At 42.5% G+C, this 16,829-nt stretch overlaps 1 protein-coding gene across 1 annotated transcript in view; it reads left to right on the top strand.

The window, feature by feature from the left end:
* LOC126195124 (uncharacterized) overlaps nt 1–16,375 on the top strand; it is a 30,457-nt gene extending 14,082 nt beyond the window's left edge. The window contains exons 5-7 of the mRNA XM_049933616.1: nt 7,077–7,513; nt 13,754–14,016; nt 15,515–16,375. Of these exons, the coding sequence (XP_049789573.1) occupies nt 7,077–7,513; nt 13,754–14,016; nt 15,515–15,642 (828 nt within the window). The 3' untranslated portion in view covers nt 15,643–16,375. The remainder of the gene's footprint in view (nt 1–7,076; nt 7,514–13,753; nt 14,017–15,514) is intronic.
* Nucleotides 16,376–16,829: the final 454 nt, after the last annotated feature.

The raw sequence follows: 16,829 nt of genomic DNA, 5'->3' as shown, positions 1-16,829 counted from the left end.
ATTTGCTGCTCCCTCATATGAAATTCAATTAACCAGACCTTTGCATAGTGCATGCCTTGTTTCAGAATGTGGATGACTTAGTCTTTTATGCTACAAGTCTGCACTACTTGATTGCAATACTGATTTTGCTTAAAAATTCCAATAATATGGTTAGTCTAGTGAGTACATTGCGTTTGCTGATGACACACTAGCAACCTCGTTTTTGGATGCTAACAGACAGTGGATCTGTGCCTCATTGAGGTACTTGTATATACGGATTATCCTGCACTTTAATCCTACCATTCTTGTTGTCCTTCAGAACACGTAAATTCGAAGGTCCTAATCATTTGGCAGGTAAGTTGACGTTGTTGCTATTACAACTTTCTGTGTCAACATTATTGTCATCACATGGATATTTGGACAGGTGTGCTTGAGTCTACGTACATTACCATTCTGTTCTTGCATCTTTACCTGCCGCTGCATTTGAAAAGAATGTCTGGTAGCCCATGTTGCTATCTTGGGCGCAGTTTTTCTGTCAGATTTTCTCTTGCTGTGACATTGATAGATACCTGTACCGTATTTACTCGAATCTAAGCCGCACTTTTTTTCCAGTGTTTGTAATCCAAAAAACCGCCTGCGGCTTAGAATCGAGTGCAAAGTAAGCGGAAGTTCTGAAAAATGTTGGTAGGTACCGCCACAACTAACTTCTGCCGTCGAATGTATGTAGCGCTACACAGGCTTGCTTTGCAGGCACAAAGATAAATACTGGTGCCAAAACCTCTGCGTCGGCAAATAAATTTAAAAAAAAAGGTGCAAGACTAGCTTTTTCCTCCGCCCCGAGTTTCGACCACTGCATTTTCATACATTATCCAACGAAGTAAATACAAATTCCGTATTGTTCATCTTCGAATGGAATGTAGCAGCATTTCAATGTACTACGAAAATCCGACTGGCAAGACTGTTTGGGATGTTTGTCAATATGGCCAACTCTACGTTCCGAATTTTTTCCTACCTGTGAGAAGAGATGGTTGGTAATAGGAACTTTTATGAATTGTGAATCACGTGCAGTATTCTCTTCATCATAAGAATAATATAAATATAAACATTTTGCCATGTATTCTTTCGTGTTTGCTGCTATCTCATTTAAATCCTGTCTGCCTTATAACCTACGAAACTAGTGTGAGACAACAGCAAATACGGAAGAATATACATATCATGTCATGTTTGTATTCGTATCATTCTTATGCCTAATAGTGAGACAATCTGAAACAAAGCACGGCAATTGACTACATTTTTAAATCTAAGATGACTCTAATTTCTGTGCAGAATGTAATGTACAAAAGAGGCGTCTGCAAAGAAATCAGCAGTGTAAGTAACAACAGATAGCAGTCTCTTGCCATTGTTTCGCTAATGAGACAATTACTCTTGTTTTTTTTAATTGTAAGCGGCGGTAGCGCGCACAAAAGCGAAAGATCGTAAACACTCATTATCAGAATGCGACAAACAATGCATGACACAGTACAATAATGCATTTTCAGCTTAGAGTGACGTAAACACCTATAACAAAGAGAACGTCACTTATCAGATCAAAGAAAAATAAGCAACCGATTCAAACCAGACGAAGCACGTGAAAAAGGAAGGGTATCCATATAAATACGGACGGAGCACCTGACGCTTAGCAATGGCTACCTGGTAAAGCTTAACTGCTAAGCTTACGACTCGAACCAAACTACTGTAGCTGTATCATCATTCATCCGACCTAAATTGTGGCTCATATTACAATAGACCAACTTTGTTTCGATTTGGAGGTGCGGCCTAAGACTTTTCTCTCCCCTTGAATTTCGAGTGTCAAATTTCAGGTGTGGCTTAGATTCGGGAAAATTTTTTTTCCTTGATTTCGAGTCTCATTTTTCAGGTGTGGCTTGGATGTGAGTGCGGCTTAGATTCAAGTAAATACGGTACTTATTGAAATTATAGCACCTGGGACCACTTCTGAATGAAATATCGCCATAGTTTTTCTTGTTGACTCACAGGGCAGTGTCACTAGTCAATGGCTTATTTAAAGCATAATCACTCATTCCCTGCAGAAGTTTATTTTTTATGGTGTCTACCATGATTGTCAAGTTTGAATTTTCTAAGCTCACAATCAAACAGGTTAATATTCATCTGGTATGCCTGCAGGTATGATGCAACCAGTCCATTCTTCTTTAACTTAAAGAACAAACCATTTAATTTTTGTGACATGGAAGTTATCTTTTATACATATTCTCCTAGTGATGAACAATTTTCAGATATAGTTTTCAGCAGTGTCTTTCTTAATGCTATTTGTTGGAAGAGACCAGGATCTTCTTAGACTTGGCCTTGGCTTGTCCCACCCCTTTCTAGGGATATCTTGCATATGAGCATATATCAACAGATGGACGGAGAGTATAAACTTGGCTCCTATTGTGCGCACTTAAGTTGTATCTCTTATTTTTCCATTGAGGCAGTCCCACAATTCTTCATGAAACCGTTGTATTAGTGATTATATCATTTCAAATTGGCCTGTGGTGCTGCTAATTTCCTCCATCCACTGATACCGTATTTTTTTAGAATATTGTACTGAAATGTGCTGCCTGCACCCATTATCTGTTAGCAGAGTAATTTACTGACAGTATCTTATTGAAATGAACACATTTATTGCACAAGATTAACAAGGTAGCACTGTATGAAGTGTCCTGTCGAGTGGTGGACTAAGGTAGTGATTGACTGGCATGCTTGAAGTAACATTGTTTGTTTATTGTATATGAATTAAATCCATGCAGTTTGAGGACAAAAGTTCACACATTGACTAATGGAAAAGGGCCTTCTGTGACAATTGAAGAATACAGTGCAATGACCTTTTAGGTGATTACTTCGCCATTTCCATGAGGACGAAGTGCTGACTGTCGGTGGAGATGAGGAGCTGTGGAAGCAGGGTTTTCCAGAGTGATGGTGGAACAGCAGTGACTGGGAGCCTGGTGAAGGTGCGGGACTGTACTATCAGTTGCACTGCACTGCTGACAGGCATTGTGGTCCATGGTGTTGTCTCACAGTGTGGCTGGCTAACGGTCTGGAGGCTGGAGTTGAACTGGTCACTGAGGGGCTCAGCGGTGACCTAAGTATGCTTGTGGAGGAACACAGGTGTACAGTCACGTGACCACACGTATGTGAATTGGGCCCCACAATTGCAGTGCTGTGTACTGTGATGTGCATGCCACATAGTGGCATGACCAGCAACCCCCACCTCCCGGTGGGGTGGCAGCCGCAGGAGGCTTGACTGTAAGCCAAGTCCGTTGATGAACAGCTGCCTGAGGTAATGTATGAGCCATACCTGGCCATGTTGTGGCCGAATATACAAGAGGCCCAGTCTTGTGTATACTACACCCCCTCCCCCGTGAGGGAGATGGTGCAGCCATCGCAGAAAAGAAGCATAGTAGCCAAGGAAGGCATCTCTGGACAGCCACTAGAACGAACTGGAACAAGTCACTCTGGCAATGATCAACAAAAATGGTCCTGACAAAAGGCGTATGTGTAGGGAATGGTAGCACTCTGCTGTAGAGGCAGTGGGAAAGGCATGGACAGATGCTCAATGGAATGAGCAGATGCTGAACTGACAGTGAAGAGTCCATGGAAACACTATGCAGACCTGGAGAAACACAAAGTGGGAGTGGCAGTGATTGTGGGAAAAGGCAGCGGGAATTAGAGATGCTCACAGAAGAGATGGTCACAACAATGGTGGCAGGTGGGATGACATCAAGTGGGCCTGCTGGGACAGGGTCGCTGACGACTGCAGAAGGAGCCACACTGATGGCCACGACAATGCCTGCAGAGATGGTGGCATGGCCGAGAGGCCCAATGTTGATAGCTGTAGCAGTTGCAGGTGAGGCCATGGCGGAGGTAGCAGTGTCGGTGTCACTGTGGAGAGGGCCGGTTGTGAGTGGCATGGCCTTGGGAGTGCCGGTGGATGTGTTGCTGCAAGGAGGAAGGCTGAGGAGACAGCATCGGCAACATTGGCTGTGGCAGCCAGGCCAGCAGGAAGAGGTCCGGTGAGGGAGAATACACGGCAATGGAATTGGAACCTGAAGGCACAGAGAAGCATGATAGACCCACAGACTGACCACAGCACATAAGGGAATGCACATAAAAAAGATACAGGAATGGACCACCCAAGTGACGGAGATGAGAGAACACGGCTGAGAATGTGCAGCTGCTGAGACAATAATATGAAATGAAAAGCTGGATCAGTATGGTTGAGAAACATACGGTCAAGGAAGAGCACAACTCAGCTGAAGCATAATGAAGGGAGACACATCTGAAGAGAAGCAACAAATGGGAAGAGCAACATTGTTGTCATTGTTGAGTCTGTGCACCACCAGCATTGTCTGGTCAAAACATGACACGGTACGCTTACATCAAGATTGGCGTGGCAGTGGGGAGGGGCCAGGTGACAAACAAGACTGGGTGCTGGAGCAGCAACCGTTGAACTGGGATCAGATGCTGAAGCCAATGGAGCTGCAGCAGGTGGCCGCAGAGCACGTGGCGGCAGAGGAGCTGGCGGCACTGAAACAGGTGGTGCCAGATGAGTCGGTGCTGCTGAAACATGTAGTGCCAGAAGAGCTGGCAGCACTAAAACAGGTGATGCCAGAGTAGGAACTGAGAGTGTCCAAGTTTCAGGAATTGTCAAGACTTTGATGCGAGAGCTGGAAGTGTCCAAGATGCTGTGATGGGTGGGATCCACAGCACAGCATCCTGCGGGGGCCAGTAGCTGGTGAGTGGGAACCGTGCCGGCTGAGAGTGTGCAGGCTGGTGGCGAGCCGGCCATCAGTGCACAGGCCAGTGCTGTCTGGGCGGAGTGCAGGTCGGTGCAAGGCCGGCTTGCAGCGGAGTCGCGGGAGGCAGAACAGAACCACGGCCAGGCGTCAGGTGTAGCGGAGGATGAGGCATCTCCACACGTGCCTGACCTGACACTAAAGTGGCATGGAAGTCTGCGGTATACGTGTAGGTGCCCCACAACTGCAGCGCTGTTTACCATGATCTATACAGCATGTAGTGCCACAGCCTGCACCCCCACTTGCTGGGCAACTGCTGTAGGCTCGGTAGTAGTCAGTACTGCTATCTGTTGATAAACAGCTGCCTGAGGTTGTGCTGACGCCTTTCCTGGCCCACAAAGCGTATCTACTAATGTGATGGCCGAATGTGCAGGGGCCCAGCCCTACATATACTGTGCTGTAACACCAACACTCTTACACAATAATACATGGAATGAAATGTTAGAGCATCCATAGTTATACCACAGCAACAAAAGGTGCCTTAATAAGCAAGGCATGACTTTTGAATTCTTACAACATATGAGGGGCATTTGAAAAGTCTGCAAAAATAAAAACTACTTAGTTTGGGGTAAACCTTTTTTATTTTTTGACATAGTCTCCTTTTAGACTTATTCACTTCGCACAATGCTGTTCTAATATGTTGATCCCCTCCGAATAATAGGTATTGTCCAAGTCTGCAAAATAGCTATTAGTTGCTGCAATCACCTCCTCGTTTGAATAAAATCTTTGCCACGCCAGCCATTTCTTCAAATTGGGGAACAAATAGTAGTCCAAGGGAGCCAAGTCTGGAGAATAGGGGCGATGTGAAATGAGTTGGAATCCTATTTCCATTAATTTTGTGACCACAACTGCTGAGGTGCGTGCTGGTACATTGTTGTGATGGAAAAGGACTTTTTTGCGGTCCAACCGCCAACATTTTTCAGGCAGCTCGGTTTTCAAACGGTCAAATAACGATGAATAATATGCACCTGTAATAGTTTTACCCTTTTCCAGATAGTCAATGAGGATTATCCCTTGCGAATCACAAAAGACAGTCGCCATAACCTTTCTGGCCGAAGGAATGGTCTTTGTCCTTTTTGGTGCAGATTCTCACTTGGAAACCCATTGTTTAGATTGTTGTCTGGTCTCAGGAGTATAGTAATGTATCCATGTTTCATCCACAGTGATGAAACAACGCTTAAAGTCCTGCAGATTCTTCCTGAACAGCTGCAAACCATCCTTGCAACACTTCACACGATTCCGTTTTTGGTCAAGCGTGAGCAATCGTGGAACCCATTTTGCAGATAGCTTTCTCATGTCCAAATGTTATGTACCTGTTCATTCGATATGTTCACAGCACTAGCAATCCCACGCTCCTTAACTCTTCTGTCATCCATCACCCTATCATGGATTTTATCAACGATTTCTGGAGTGGTAACTTCCACAGAGCATCCAGAACGTTCAGCATCACTTGTGCCCATATGGCCACTCCGAAAATTTTGAACCCACTTATTAACTGTTATAATCGAAGCTGCAGAGTCACTGCAATGTTTATCAAGCTTCTCTTTAGTCTCCTGAGGTGTTTTGCCTTCCATAAAGTAATGCTTAATCACCGCACAAAATTCTTTTTCATCCATTTTCTGACAATCACTCGACTTCCTTGATTCACACGAATGCCAGACACAAAGAAATAGACCAATATGGCTGAAACTTGGTGTGCATTCTTTCAAAAGATGCTACTAACTAAACATGACCTCAATACACTTCGGTGGTGCTATCTCTCGGACTTTGCACGGACTTTTCAAACGCCCCTCGTAAAACGTAAATCAATATGGCAAGGTGAGATGTGAACTGTGCCCTACCTTGCTCAGTTGTTCGCATGAATTTGAAGTTCTTTGAGAAAGGTGTCATAAAGATGTGTAAGAATGAGAGCCTGCTGTAGTGTCATTATACAGATGACTACCAGAGGACAAAATAGTCCATATCCCAGCAAGCATTTATTTCCAGAAATGATTGTAGGACCTAATTTTGAGTGGTACTACCTTTGTAAGAATATTAGACACTTTTTTCAATACCCTGTATTGTTGATTATATTCTTACTTATGTAAATAGGTGCTGAGGAACAATCTGCTTGCCATGTTAGTTGTTATTAATGGCAGTTATGCTTATGAGTATGTGTTATAATTTGTTTCTTTTCTCTATCACATAGAAAAACCTAGAATCTTGTATTTTTATGTTCCTCACAATATGTGGATTCAATTTTTGCAGGGTGGCTCAAGTGAAAATGAAGCAAGCAGTGTTGGCTCGAGGGTGAACATACAGCAGAAACTGCAGGAAAAGAAGCAGAAGCAGTTAGCAGAGCTTCGGATAATTGAGGAAGAAATAAAGCAGGGTAAAATACAGAGACCAGGTTCAGGTGCACCGTCAGGTGTCGGCGATGACTTTGGCTCACTGCCTCGGCAGCCGATACCGAGAGCTAAGCGACACAACCAGGGTGGTTGGCCACCACCGACACCTCCGAGTTCCAGAGCTCTGCCACCGCCATACTCTTACCATTTACTCCCACCCCCACGTGCAAAGCATCGTTCCAAAACACCTGAGATTCTCCTGGCGCCTCATTACCTCGAGGGCAACAGCATCTACTGCAGCTGGGAGCACGAACGAGGCCCTGTATATCGGTTGTCAGATGATGACCACATGGACAGGTGAGCATTGTTGAGGATTGATATTTTCCTCTGTGTTACAGTAATGGAATTGCACCCACTGTTGATAAACTACTTTCATTACATTAATGGTTTGCAGAAACCACGGATAAGCTAAGATTCTGTATCTGTGGCCTGTTTTATGTCTGTGAGCTTTCAGTATTTTTTCCAAGTGAGTAAATAAACAGTTTTTGTTTCTCGTTTTTATTTTCCAAAGATAACATCTTAGATTGAAATCAACCATTAAAAGTTTTCAGTGCCTCGAAAAACCATCCAAAGCTGCAAATTTCATTAAAAAAAATTTTTTTTGTTTACTCATTTGTTAGTTTTGAACTGGGGCCTATTTTCAAGTCATTGTGCATGGACAGTAAGTAATGTACTGTACTTTTGTTTAGTAACACAATCTACTGCTTTGGGAATTAGAGGAAAGGGGGGGGGGGGAGGCTTCTCCTTTTTGGTAGCGTGAGCTGTAACTGTTGAATCACTTTTTTTCACCAAGTTACTTATGGGAATGCAGTTAGGTGGTGACTTCGACAACTGCAGATATTTCTACAGGTACACATCCTGTCATTTTCAACGCACAAATGTAACAAGGAAATGTTGTGCAAAGGAATTTAAAATCTTGGTTTGTAGAGTGTATCCAGAAAGGCATCTCTCTCTCTCTCTCTCTCTCTCTCTCTCTGTGTGTGTGTGTGTGTGTGTGTGTGTGTGTGTGTGTGTGTGTGAGAGAGAGAGAGAGAGAGAGAGAGAGCACAAGTGCCACCACATAATGAAAAATGACTGACATCAGAAGTTATTGATAGTAATAACCAACAGGTGAGATAGCATTAACTCTGTCTATAAGTTTTCTGACAAAGGACAGTGGCCTTTCATTGCATCTGTTTGACACATAATTTACACCTTTTTTTACTTAGTTGGTATTCTTTCAGCTTCATTTTCATTGTAAGGTATAGAAAATTCATCTTTCCCCCAGCAACAGCAGGTGCACTAATAGTTATGCCAACTGACCAAAATCCTGAAAATCAGAATAGTTAGTTACGCGGTTCTGTTTCTTCAACAACATTATGTGTCCTGCAGTAACAGCAGGTGCACTGAGACAAGTAGGCTAGCCGACTAAAATCCAAAATGTCACTTATATGGAAGTGTTTCTTCAACAGCAATATGTGGGAAACATGCCTTTTTCAATAAGTTTATCGTGGCTGTCTACCCAAGTTGGAGGAGAAAATAGAGTCAATTGTCCTCATTAGAGTGGTTTTACAAATGCTTTCATTAAAATAGTTTATGTACATATGATATGGTATTTTTTCTTCTTTTTTTGCAACACCACTTAATTGCCTAATGATTGTGGGATTTCCATCTGTATAAAAACAAATGTGTCAGTTTTAAATAGTCCATTGAATGGTAGTTCTGTAGTAGCTAACTTTATAGCCTATTGAATGTGTATCTGTTATATAAGAAAATGTTTTTAGGGTGTGTTCTTGTTACACAGTTTTGCTTCAGAAGTTGTTGTTACTCTAATATTGCCTGTTTTAAGAACCAGAGGTAGTGGTTGTTAAGGTAATCATTATAAATACTGTAGCACAGAACCACTAATATTAGGAACATAATCCTCAGCAACACGTTTAGGTAGTCAAGCTTCCGTGATCTGGCTGTCTAAGTTAATCCTACATAAACATGTGCTGCACATTCACTGAAGCATTTCTTCAGTAAAATGTTAAACACCAGTCACAGCAGCTGCCTCCCTGTGCACTGTTAGTTCATAAACATGTGTAGGCTCCAAGAGACTTATTCCATAACACTCCAAAGATGTTACAAAGGATATGGAGAGACACCATACCAATGCTTATTGATGCAGAATCATTCCCATATATCATACTAAGACCCTAAAGAAGGTTTTTTAAAAAAATCAAGAACGTATTACCTTTCTCACCAGTTTGTATTTTAAGTTCATTATCAGACTTAAGCCAGTGGATTGCTATTTCAAGTTCCTCAAGCAGGATGAGTTTCTTTCCTTTCTTATCTACATGCATCACCTCTGAGTCCTCTTGTGTGCCTTTCAGGGGGTGACTAGTCTCATATATATGTTTGGCAGCCAACGATCTGCTGTAGCTGCCCAATCTAGAAGCATTTGCATTCTCCCCATATTATGTCAAAAATTTCCCACCTGTTTGCCCTCTGTATTTCATAGGATGCACACTGTTTTTTATAAACACCTGCCAGTTCAGATTTACTTATTCCATTGCCTGCTTTGTGCTTTACACTGTATTTCATTACGTTTTGTACTGTGAATGCCAACTGGACATTGTATGGTCAAAAATTGTTCTCCAGTTTCTGTGAAATTTCCTTGAAAATGGTTATTACTGTTTATAATATTATATCTTCATATTACTGTGTTGTGCAGTTTTCCTATATAAAACCTTTAGTTATACATTACTAAACATGTTAACTCTGTAGTAAAAAGAAATCAAACATACATTACATTCTGTCAAAGGGTCATGTAATAAGTATAGTACAAAAATATTACTGCTTTACACATCTTCTTATCTTAAGCACTGCACATCATCATCATTTTCTTCTTCTTCTTCTTCTTCCTTTTTCCTGGCCTTATCCCATCTCATTCACAGGTTCAGAATGTTAATCTGGATTTCGTGTAGCCCATCTGCCTGCATCAAGTGATATTCCATGTGAAACCATGTGAACATGTCCAAAGTATTATAGATTGTGTAACCGATATGGGAGGTGGTACCTACCCAGTGTTCACCTAGTTGGATATGGGAAACCGCCTACAAACCACACGGAAACCACCTACAAACCACATGGAGGCTGGCTTGCGCACCTGCCCTTATCTTTACTCCATTGGGCAGATTCAATCCAGAGCCAGCACACTGCTCCGAATCCTGGAAGTGGTGTGCTAATGTGTGTGACTATCTGGGCTGGTTATCTATAGAATGGCACCTACAGTTTAAGCCAGTGAATATAATAGGAAGGAAAACTGGTTATCAGTGAAGGGGAAAATGCTGCTTATTCATACATTTTTATGGTATAAAAAAGTTGCTTGAGGAAAATAGAAGTACTCTCTATGTCAGAGCAGCTCCAGGACAGGATTTAAAAAAAATTGCAATTGCACTTGCAAAGTGATAATCCTGATTCCTATTGACGTAGTCACCTGGGCTATCTACATACAGCTGCCAGTGTTTCTGGAGGCCCTGCAAGTAACTGTGGAACTTTTCAGCTGTGATGCTTGTGAGCTCATTTGTCACAACCCGTTGGATGTATGTGATATCTTGATGAAGCTTTCCTTTCAGTCGCCTTTTCATTCGCTGAAATGAAAAAATTGCAAGACGAGAAGTCGGGCAACTATGGCGGAAGTGGGATGGCAATAACAGAATGTCTGGTCAGATACTCAATAACAGATAAAGCAGTATGACGTGCTGCATTGTCACACAGTGAAAACCAGCCATGAGAATGCTACAAAACAGGGCAGTGGCATAGAACTGCTTGTCGCAAACATTTGGAGACTTCGATGTAAAGAGTTTCGTTCATGCTGGAGGAATGCGATGAATATCATCTTGATCCTTGGAGTTGTCATTTGACTTTTTTCGAGGCTAGTGAACCGAGCCCCACCGTTCAGCTCTTTGATGCTTTGTGTGAGGGTCATATTGGTAACACCAATTTTCATCCCCAGCAATAATCTTTGACAGAAATGTGGGATCACGTCTGGCTCTATCCAGTAATTCAGCAGAAATTCTTCGTCTTTCCTCTTTCTGTTTGTCTGTTAGTATGCGAGGCATGAGTTTTGCATTTTGCATTACGTTTCTGTTTCCCTAAATTTTTTGGTCAAATCTATTGACACACATCATGATACAAATTAACTTCTTATGACATTCCATGCACATGATGGTCTTCTTGCAATAACTGCCTTACACGCTCCATGTTTACATCAGTATGTGCTGTAGATGGGCGACAAGCAATGGGATCGTCTTGCGCTGAATCTCTGCCTCCATTAAACCTTTTGTGCCAGTCAAAAACGTGACTTCTCGAAAGTGCCTTGTCTGCATATGCTTGCTTAATCATTGTTCACATGTCACTAGGGGTTTTCCTGAGCTTAACACAGAATTTAATGTTCACTCAGTGCTCACAATCAGCATCCATTGTGTCACAGTAACTAATGGGCAAAGATCCCAAACTGAGCACTGCTAAGCACAGCCCAACCACGTAGTAAGTTCATGCAGAAACATGGCCGAAGTCATTCCGAGGACTCACACATACCAGGTAACATGAAAATAACATAATTAAATTTTGCTTGAGACATACGAGTCTCAACTTTCTGTACAGTAATGATAGAAGCTGAAGAAATGAATCAAAAATTTGTGCCATGGCCGCGACTTGATCCCGAATCTCCTGCTTACTAAGCAGCCGTGTTAGCCATTACACCACCCTAACACTATAGGCAACACAGCTGCGCGGCTACCCTGGTCCAATTCCCTCGCTAACATAAGCTTGAATTCATGGCTTCAGCATATTTTCCCCATCTTAAACAGTCAGTATTTTCAATTTATTATGCACTGGAGATCCCAAGAAACTGTTATGCCTGCCTAGTATTGTGTAGGGACCCAGTAAGCTCACAGAAGTGCTGCAACGTGATGTGGCATGGACTCAACTAATGTGTGAAGTAGTTCTTGAGGGAATTGACACCATGAATCCTGTGGGGCTGTTCATAAATCCGTAAGAGGACGAGTGGGTGGAGATCTCTTTTGAACAGCACGTTGCACGACATCCCAGAAACGCTCAATAATGTTCATGTTGGGGAGTTTGGTGGCCAGTGGTAGTGTTTAAACTCGGAAGAGTGTTCCTGGAGCCACACTGTACCAATTCTGGACACATGGGGTGTCGCATTGTTATGCTGGAATTACCCAAGTCTGTCGGAATGCACAATGGACATGAATGGACGCAGGTGATCAGACAGGATGCTTACGTACGCTTCACCTGTCAGAATCATATCTAGACATATCAGGCATCCCATATCACTCCAACTGCACACACCTCATTTCATTACAGAGCCTCCACCAGTGAACAGCTCCTGCTGACATGCAGGGTCCATGGATTCATAAGGTCATCTCCATACCCGTATACATCCATCTGCTCGATACAATTTGAAACAATACTAGTTCGACCAGGCAATATGTTTCCAGTCATCAACAGTCCAATGACTGTGTTGACGGACCCAGGCGAGGCATGAAGCTCTGTGTCATGCAGTCATCAAGGGTACATGAGTGGGCCTTCGGCTCTGAAAGCCAATGTCGATGATGTTTCATTGAATGGCTCGCACGTTGATACTTGTTGATGGCCCAGCATTGAAATCTGCAGGAATTTGCGGAATGATTGCACTTCTCTCTTGTTGAACAATTCTCTGCAGTCATCATTGGTCTCGTACTTGCAGGATCTTTTTCTGGCTGCAGCAATGTCAGAGATTTGATGTTTTACCGGATTCCTGATATTCACAGTGCACTCCTGGAATGGTCATATGAGAAAATCGCCATTTCATCACTACCATGGAGATGCTCTGCCCATTGCTCGTGCACCGACTATAATGCCGCATTCAAACTCACATAAATCTTGATAACCTTCCATTGTAGCAGCAGTAACCGATCTAACAACTGCACCAGACACTTGATGTCTAATATAGACGTTGCTGACCGCAGCAAAGCATTCCGCCTGTTTACGTATCACTGTATTTGAATACACATGCCTGTACCAGATTCTTTGGCACTTCAGTGTGTATGTACAGGCATGATTTTCCCATTACATACAAAGCTGGTGTGCTATTCTAACACCGGAGAGCAATACTGACGATTTAAGAAGGGAAAAATAGGCTGATGGCGTGGATTGAAGTTCATGTTAGGGAGGCCACTGGAGTAGGGTAGTGCATGCAAGTAATGGCTAACACATCTTCCTTGTAAGCAGGGCACCAGGGTTTAAGTCCTGGCAAAATGTTTAATTCATGTCTTCAGCTTCTGTTGTTATCATATAAAAATAACATACGTTCCGTATTAGTATTGTAAACCCAGAAATAAAAAAAAGACCTGTCGTTCACTTCAGCATGACATAGCTTTAGCTGAGTGTACGATATATTGTTTTTCTGAAGAGTGGGTGACAGATTTCTGTTGGGAGGATAATTAATTATTTAATGAAGTGCGGTCTTTCATTTCATTTTATGCTACAGCTGTGTTTTATCTCTTCCAGGGAGTGCAGCAGCGACCACGGATCGAGCTACTCGGAGGCGGCGGCCCGGGGAGCGAAGGATGCCGGCTGCGACAGTGGGAGTGCAGGTGCCCAGCAGGCCATGCTCATGTACAAGTCATACCGCATCCCGTCCGACATGGACTCGCAGATCTCGTTACCCCGCTCGTACACACTGCCCCGCGAGTTCAAATACTACCGTCGGCCCAAATCTCGCAAGGCCGTACGCTCAGAGCACTTTGTCGCGTCCACAAATTCTAGCGACGGTAAAATGTCCTTTGTGTTTTGTATGTGTGTAGCTGCTTGACCTTTCGTATTTGGCCCTTTAAGTAGATTGACTGCAGTAGTTTTCAGTGGAGACAAGTAAAGTCGTTTAATAACACTTCTGAATGGCCTCTGTGCCAGTTGCACACAGCTGAGCAAATTGTCACTTAAAAAAAAACACACTAAAATGAATACATTCCATCACCATATAGCGGAGACAAGTTGCAGACAGGCACAGCAAAAAGACTACTGAACACACAAGTTTTCAGCCAAAAGGCCTTCTTCCAAAATAGACAACATACACACATTCATGCAAACACAGCTCACATACACATAACCACTGGTCTTGCCTCTGAGGCCAGACTGCGAGCAACGCCACATGATGGGAGAAGCAGTCTGGGTGGTGGGGATAAGGACTAGGCTGGGGCGGTGATGGTGTGGGAGAGCAGGTTACAGATGAGGGAGGGTAAAGTACTGTTTGTGGCTGCATACAGGGACAAGTTGGAGAGAGTGCATAGCAGCTAACGTGCAGTCAGGAGGTTTAGACAGAGAGCGGGGGGGGGGGGGGGGGGGATGGAAAAGGAGAGAAGTAAACAGATGGTGGTTGCACTTGTGGAATAGAAAGCTGTGGAGTGGGAACAGGGAGGGAGATAGATCAATGACTAACGAAGGTTGGGGCAGGAGAGTTATGGTAATGTCAGATATATTGCAAGAAGAGTTCCTACCTGTGCAATTCAGAATTGGGAATTGTCTGCGCAATATATCCTACTTTCCCATAACCCTCCTAGCCTCAACATTCATTATTCATTGTCCTTCATCCACCTATTCCCCACCATGTTCCCACTCTACAGCCTTCTGTTCCACAAGCATCCCTCCTTTTCCTTTCCTGCGCGCCTGTCCTCTCCCCCCTCCACCCCCTGTCTAGCCTCCTGACTGCACCTTGCTGCCTTACCCTCTCTCCACCTATCCCTGTATGCTCCCACAAACAGCAGTTAACTGTCCCCCACCTGTACCTTGCTCTCCCTTCCCCTTCCCCACCACAGCATACTCCTTACCCCCACCATCACACCCAGTTACTCACAGCCTGGCCTTGGCAGCCAGATACAGTGGTCATGTGTGTGTGTGTGTGTGTGAGGCGTGTTTACCGGAATGTGTATTTGTGTATGTTTTGCATTTTGGAAGAAGGGTTTCTGGCTGAAAGTTTTTGTGTTCAGTAGTCTTTGTTGTGCATGTCTGTGACTCATCGTCTCCCCTAAATGGCGAATAGAAATCTATCCTTTTTCATAATACTGTCATTATTCCATCCTGGATTTACCATTGCTTGATACAATCCATCACATCACACAAGTTTATGCTGGAAAGGCAACTATTCAGTTTCATGCTTGCAGCAATTTATTGCATCAATTACATCATTTTTGTGACACTATCACCAATTTAAACTTCATGATAGTAGCTAATTAGTGCTCATCATATATACTGATTATACTCAATATTTTTCAGGGGATGTTGATTCAGGAGATGAAACTCCACATCACAACCACGAACCGCCTCAGCACCATTCGAGACCTGTGAGGATGCGACCGTATCGGGGTTATGTAAGAAGAGATCTGCATGAAACAAAACTGTGATTAGTATTTTTTTATGTTACTACACTGTAAATTGTATTAATCCTTATTTATTTTGTTACTAGCTAACAGTATGCTTCTCATTACATGCTGTGTTACCTGTTAGCAAATCTCATAGTTATTACTCAGTCTAAATCAGAAGCTCCACTTTCTTACAATTTAAACAGAGGATATTACAGTCATTATGCAATAACTGTGTAGGAAGTTTATGCAGAAAAATTGGAAGAAGTAACAATAGAATCTGTTATGCCCACTGTTGAAAAAAAGTTAGTTATTAGTCTTTTAGACAAAATCACAGAATATTTTTTATTCTGTGACCGTGTCTGAAAGAAATAAAAAGTAGTACATAATGCATGTCAATCATTTTCTCCATAGACAGATTGTAATTTTTCCCAGAGTTATTAATCCTTTTCTTACAACCATGAAAATATTCCATTGTTGAAATAATACTGAGCGGAAAGTAAACAACATTATGAGGAAAGAGAAGAACTCCCTCTGTAGAATCATCAGATAGGCATAGGAACAATGTCTCGAACTTGTGTACTTTGTCAGGGTACCCACACACAGCCTACATGTGTGCGGCTATTGCCATAGTGTGGTGAGTAGTTGTCTTTCCTTGTACAGTTCAAATATCCCACTGAATTGGAATCAGATGAGGGTATTAGAATTATATGATGTTGCAGAAGAATTTTAGTTTTGCATTTATTATGGTACATAAGGAAATATCTCATCTCTAATGCAGGGAAATAGAGGTATCATATGTGCAACCAAAGTTTTTTCAATTAAGTGTCATTTTTCTCTCAAGATATCGCACATAAGAATCCCAAATGAGCTTGTGTGTGGTGTATAATTTCTATACTAATGTGTTCCTACTTATCTGTCAGGAATGCCTAATCAGTTTTATTTTATAACAAACAAGAAATCACATTCAATGTCTTGTAATTAATGTTGGTAAGAAGGAATTAATGCAACAGAAAATAATATTGATTCAAAATATTTTATTGAATTCCTTATCTGTTAAGACTTTTCTCTTTCTGCATTGCTTTTCCATTTTTGCTGCTGTTTGGGAACTTGATGTCAGTGATTCAACACATTGTGATCTCTATTCTTAATCGTATAACAAATCAGCTTAGATTTACATTTTGAGGCAGTTCTTTAAAAAATGGCAAAAACACTCAGTCTGATTTAAC

The sequence above is a fragment of the Schistocerca nitens genome, chromosome 7 (assembly GCF_023898315.1).
Source record: "Schistocerca nitens isolate TAMUIC-IGC-003100 chromosome 7, iqSchNite1.1, whole genome shotgun sequence".
Lineage (NCBI taxonomy): Eukaryota > Metazoa > Arthropoda > Insecta > Orthoptera > Acrididae > Schistocerca > Schistocerca nitens.
This window is presented reverse-complemented; position numbering and strand designations above follow the sequence as displayed.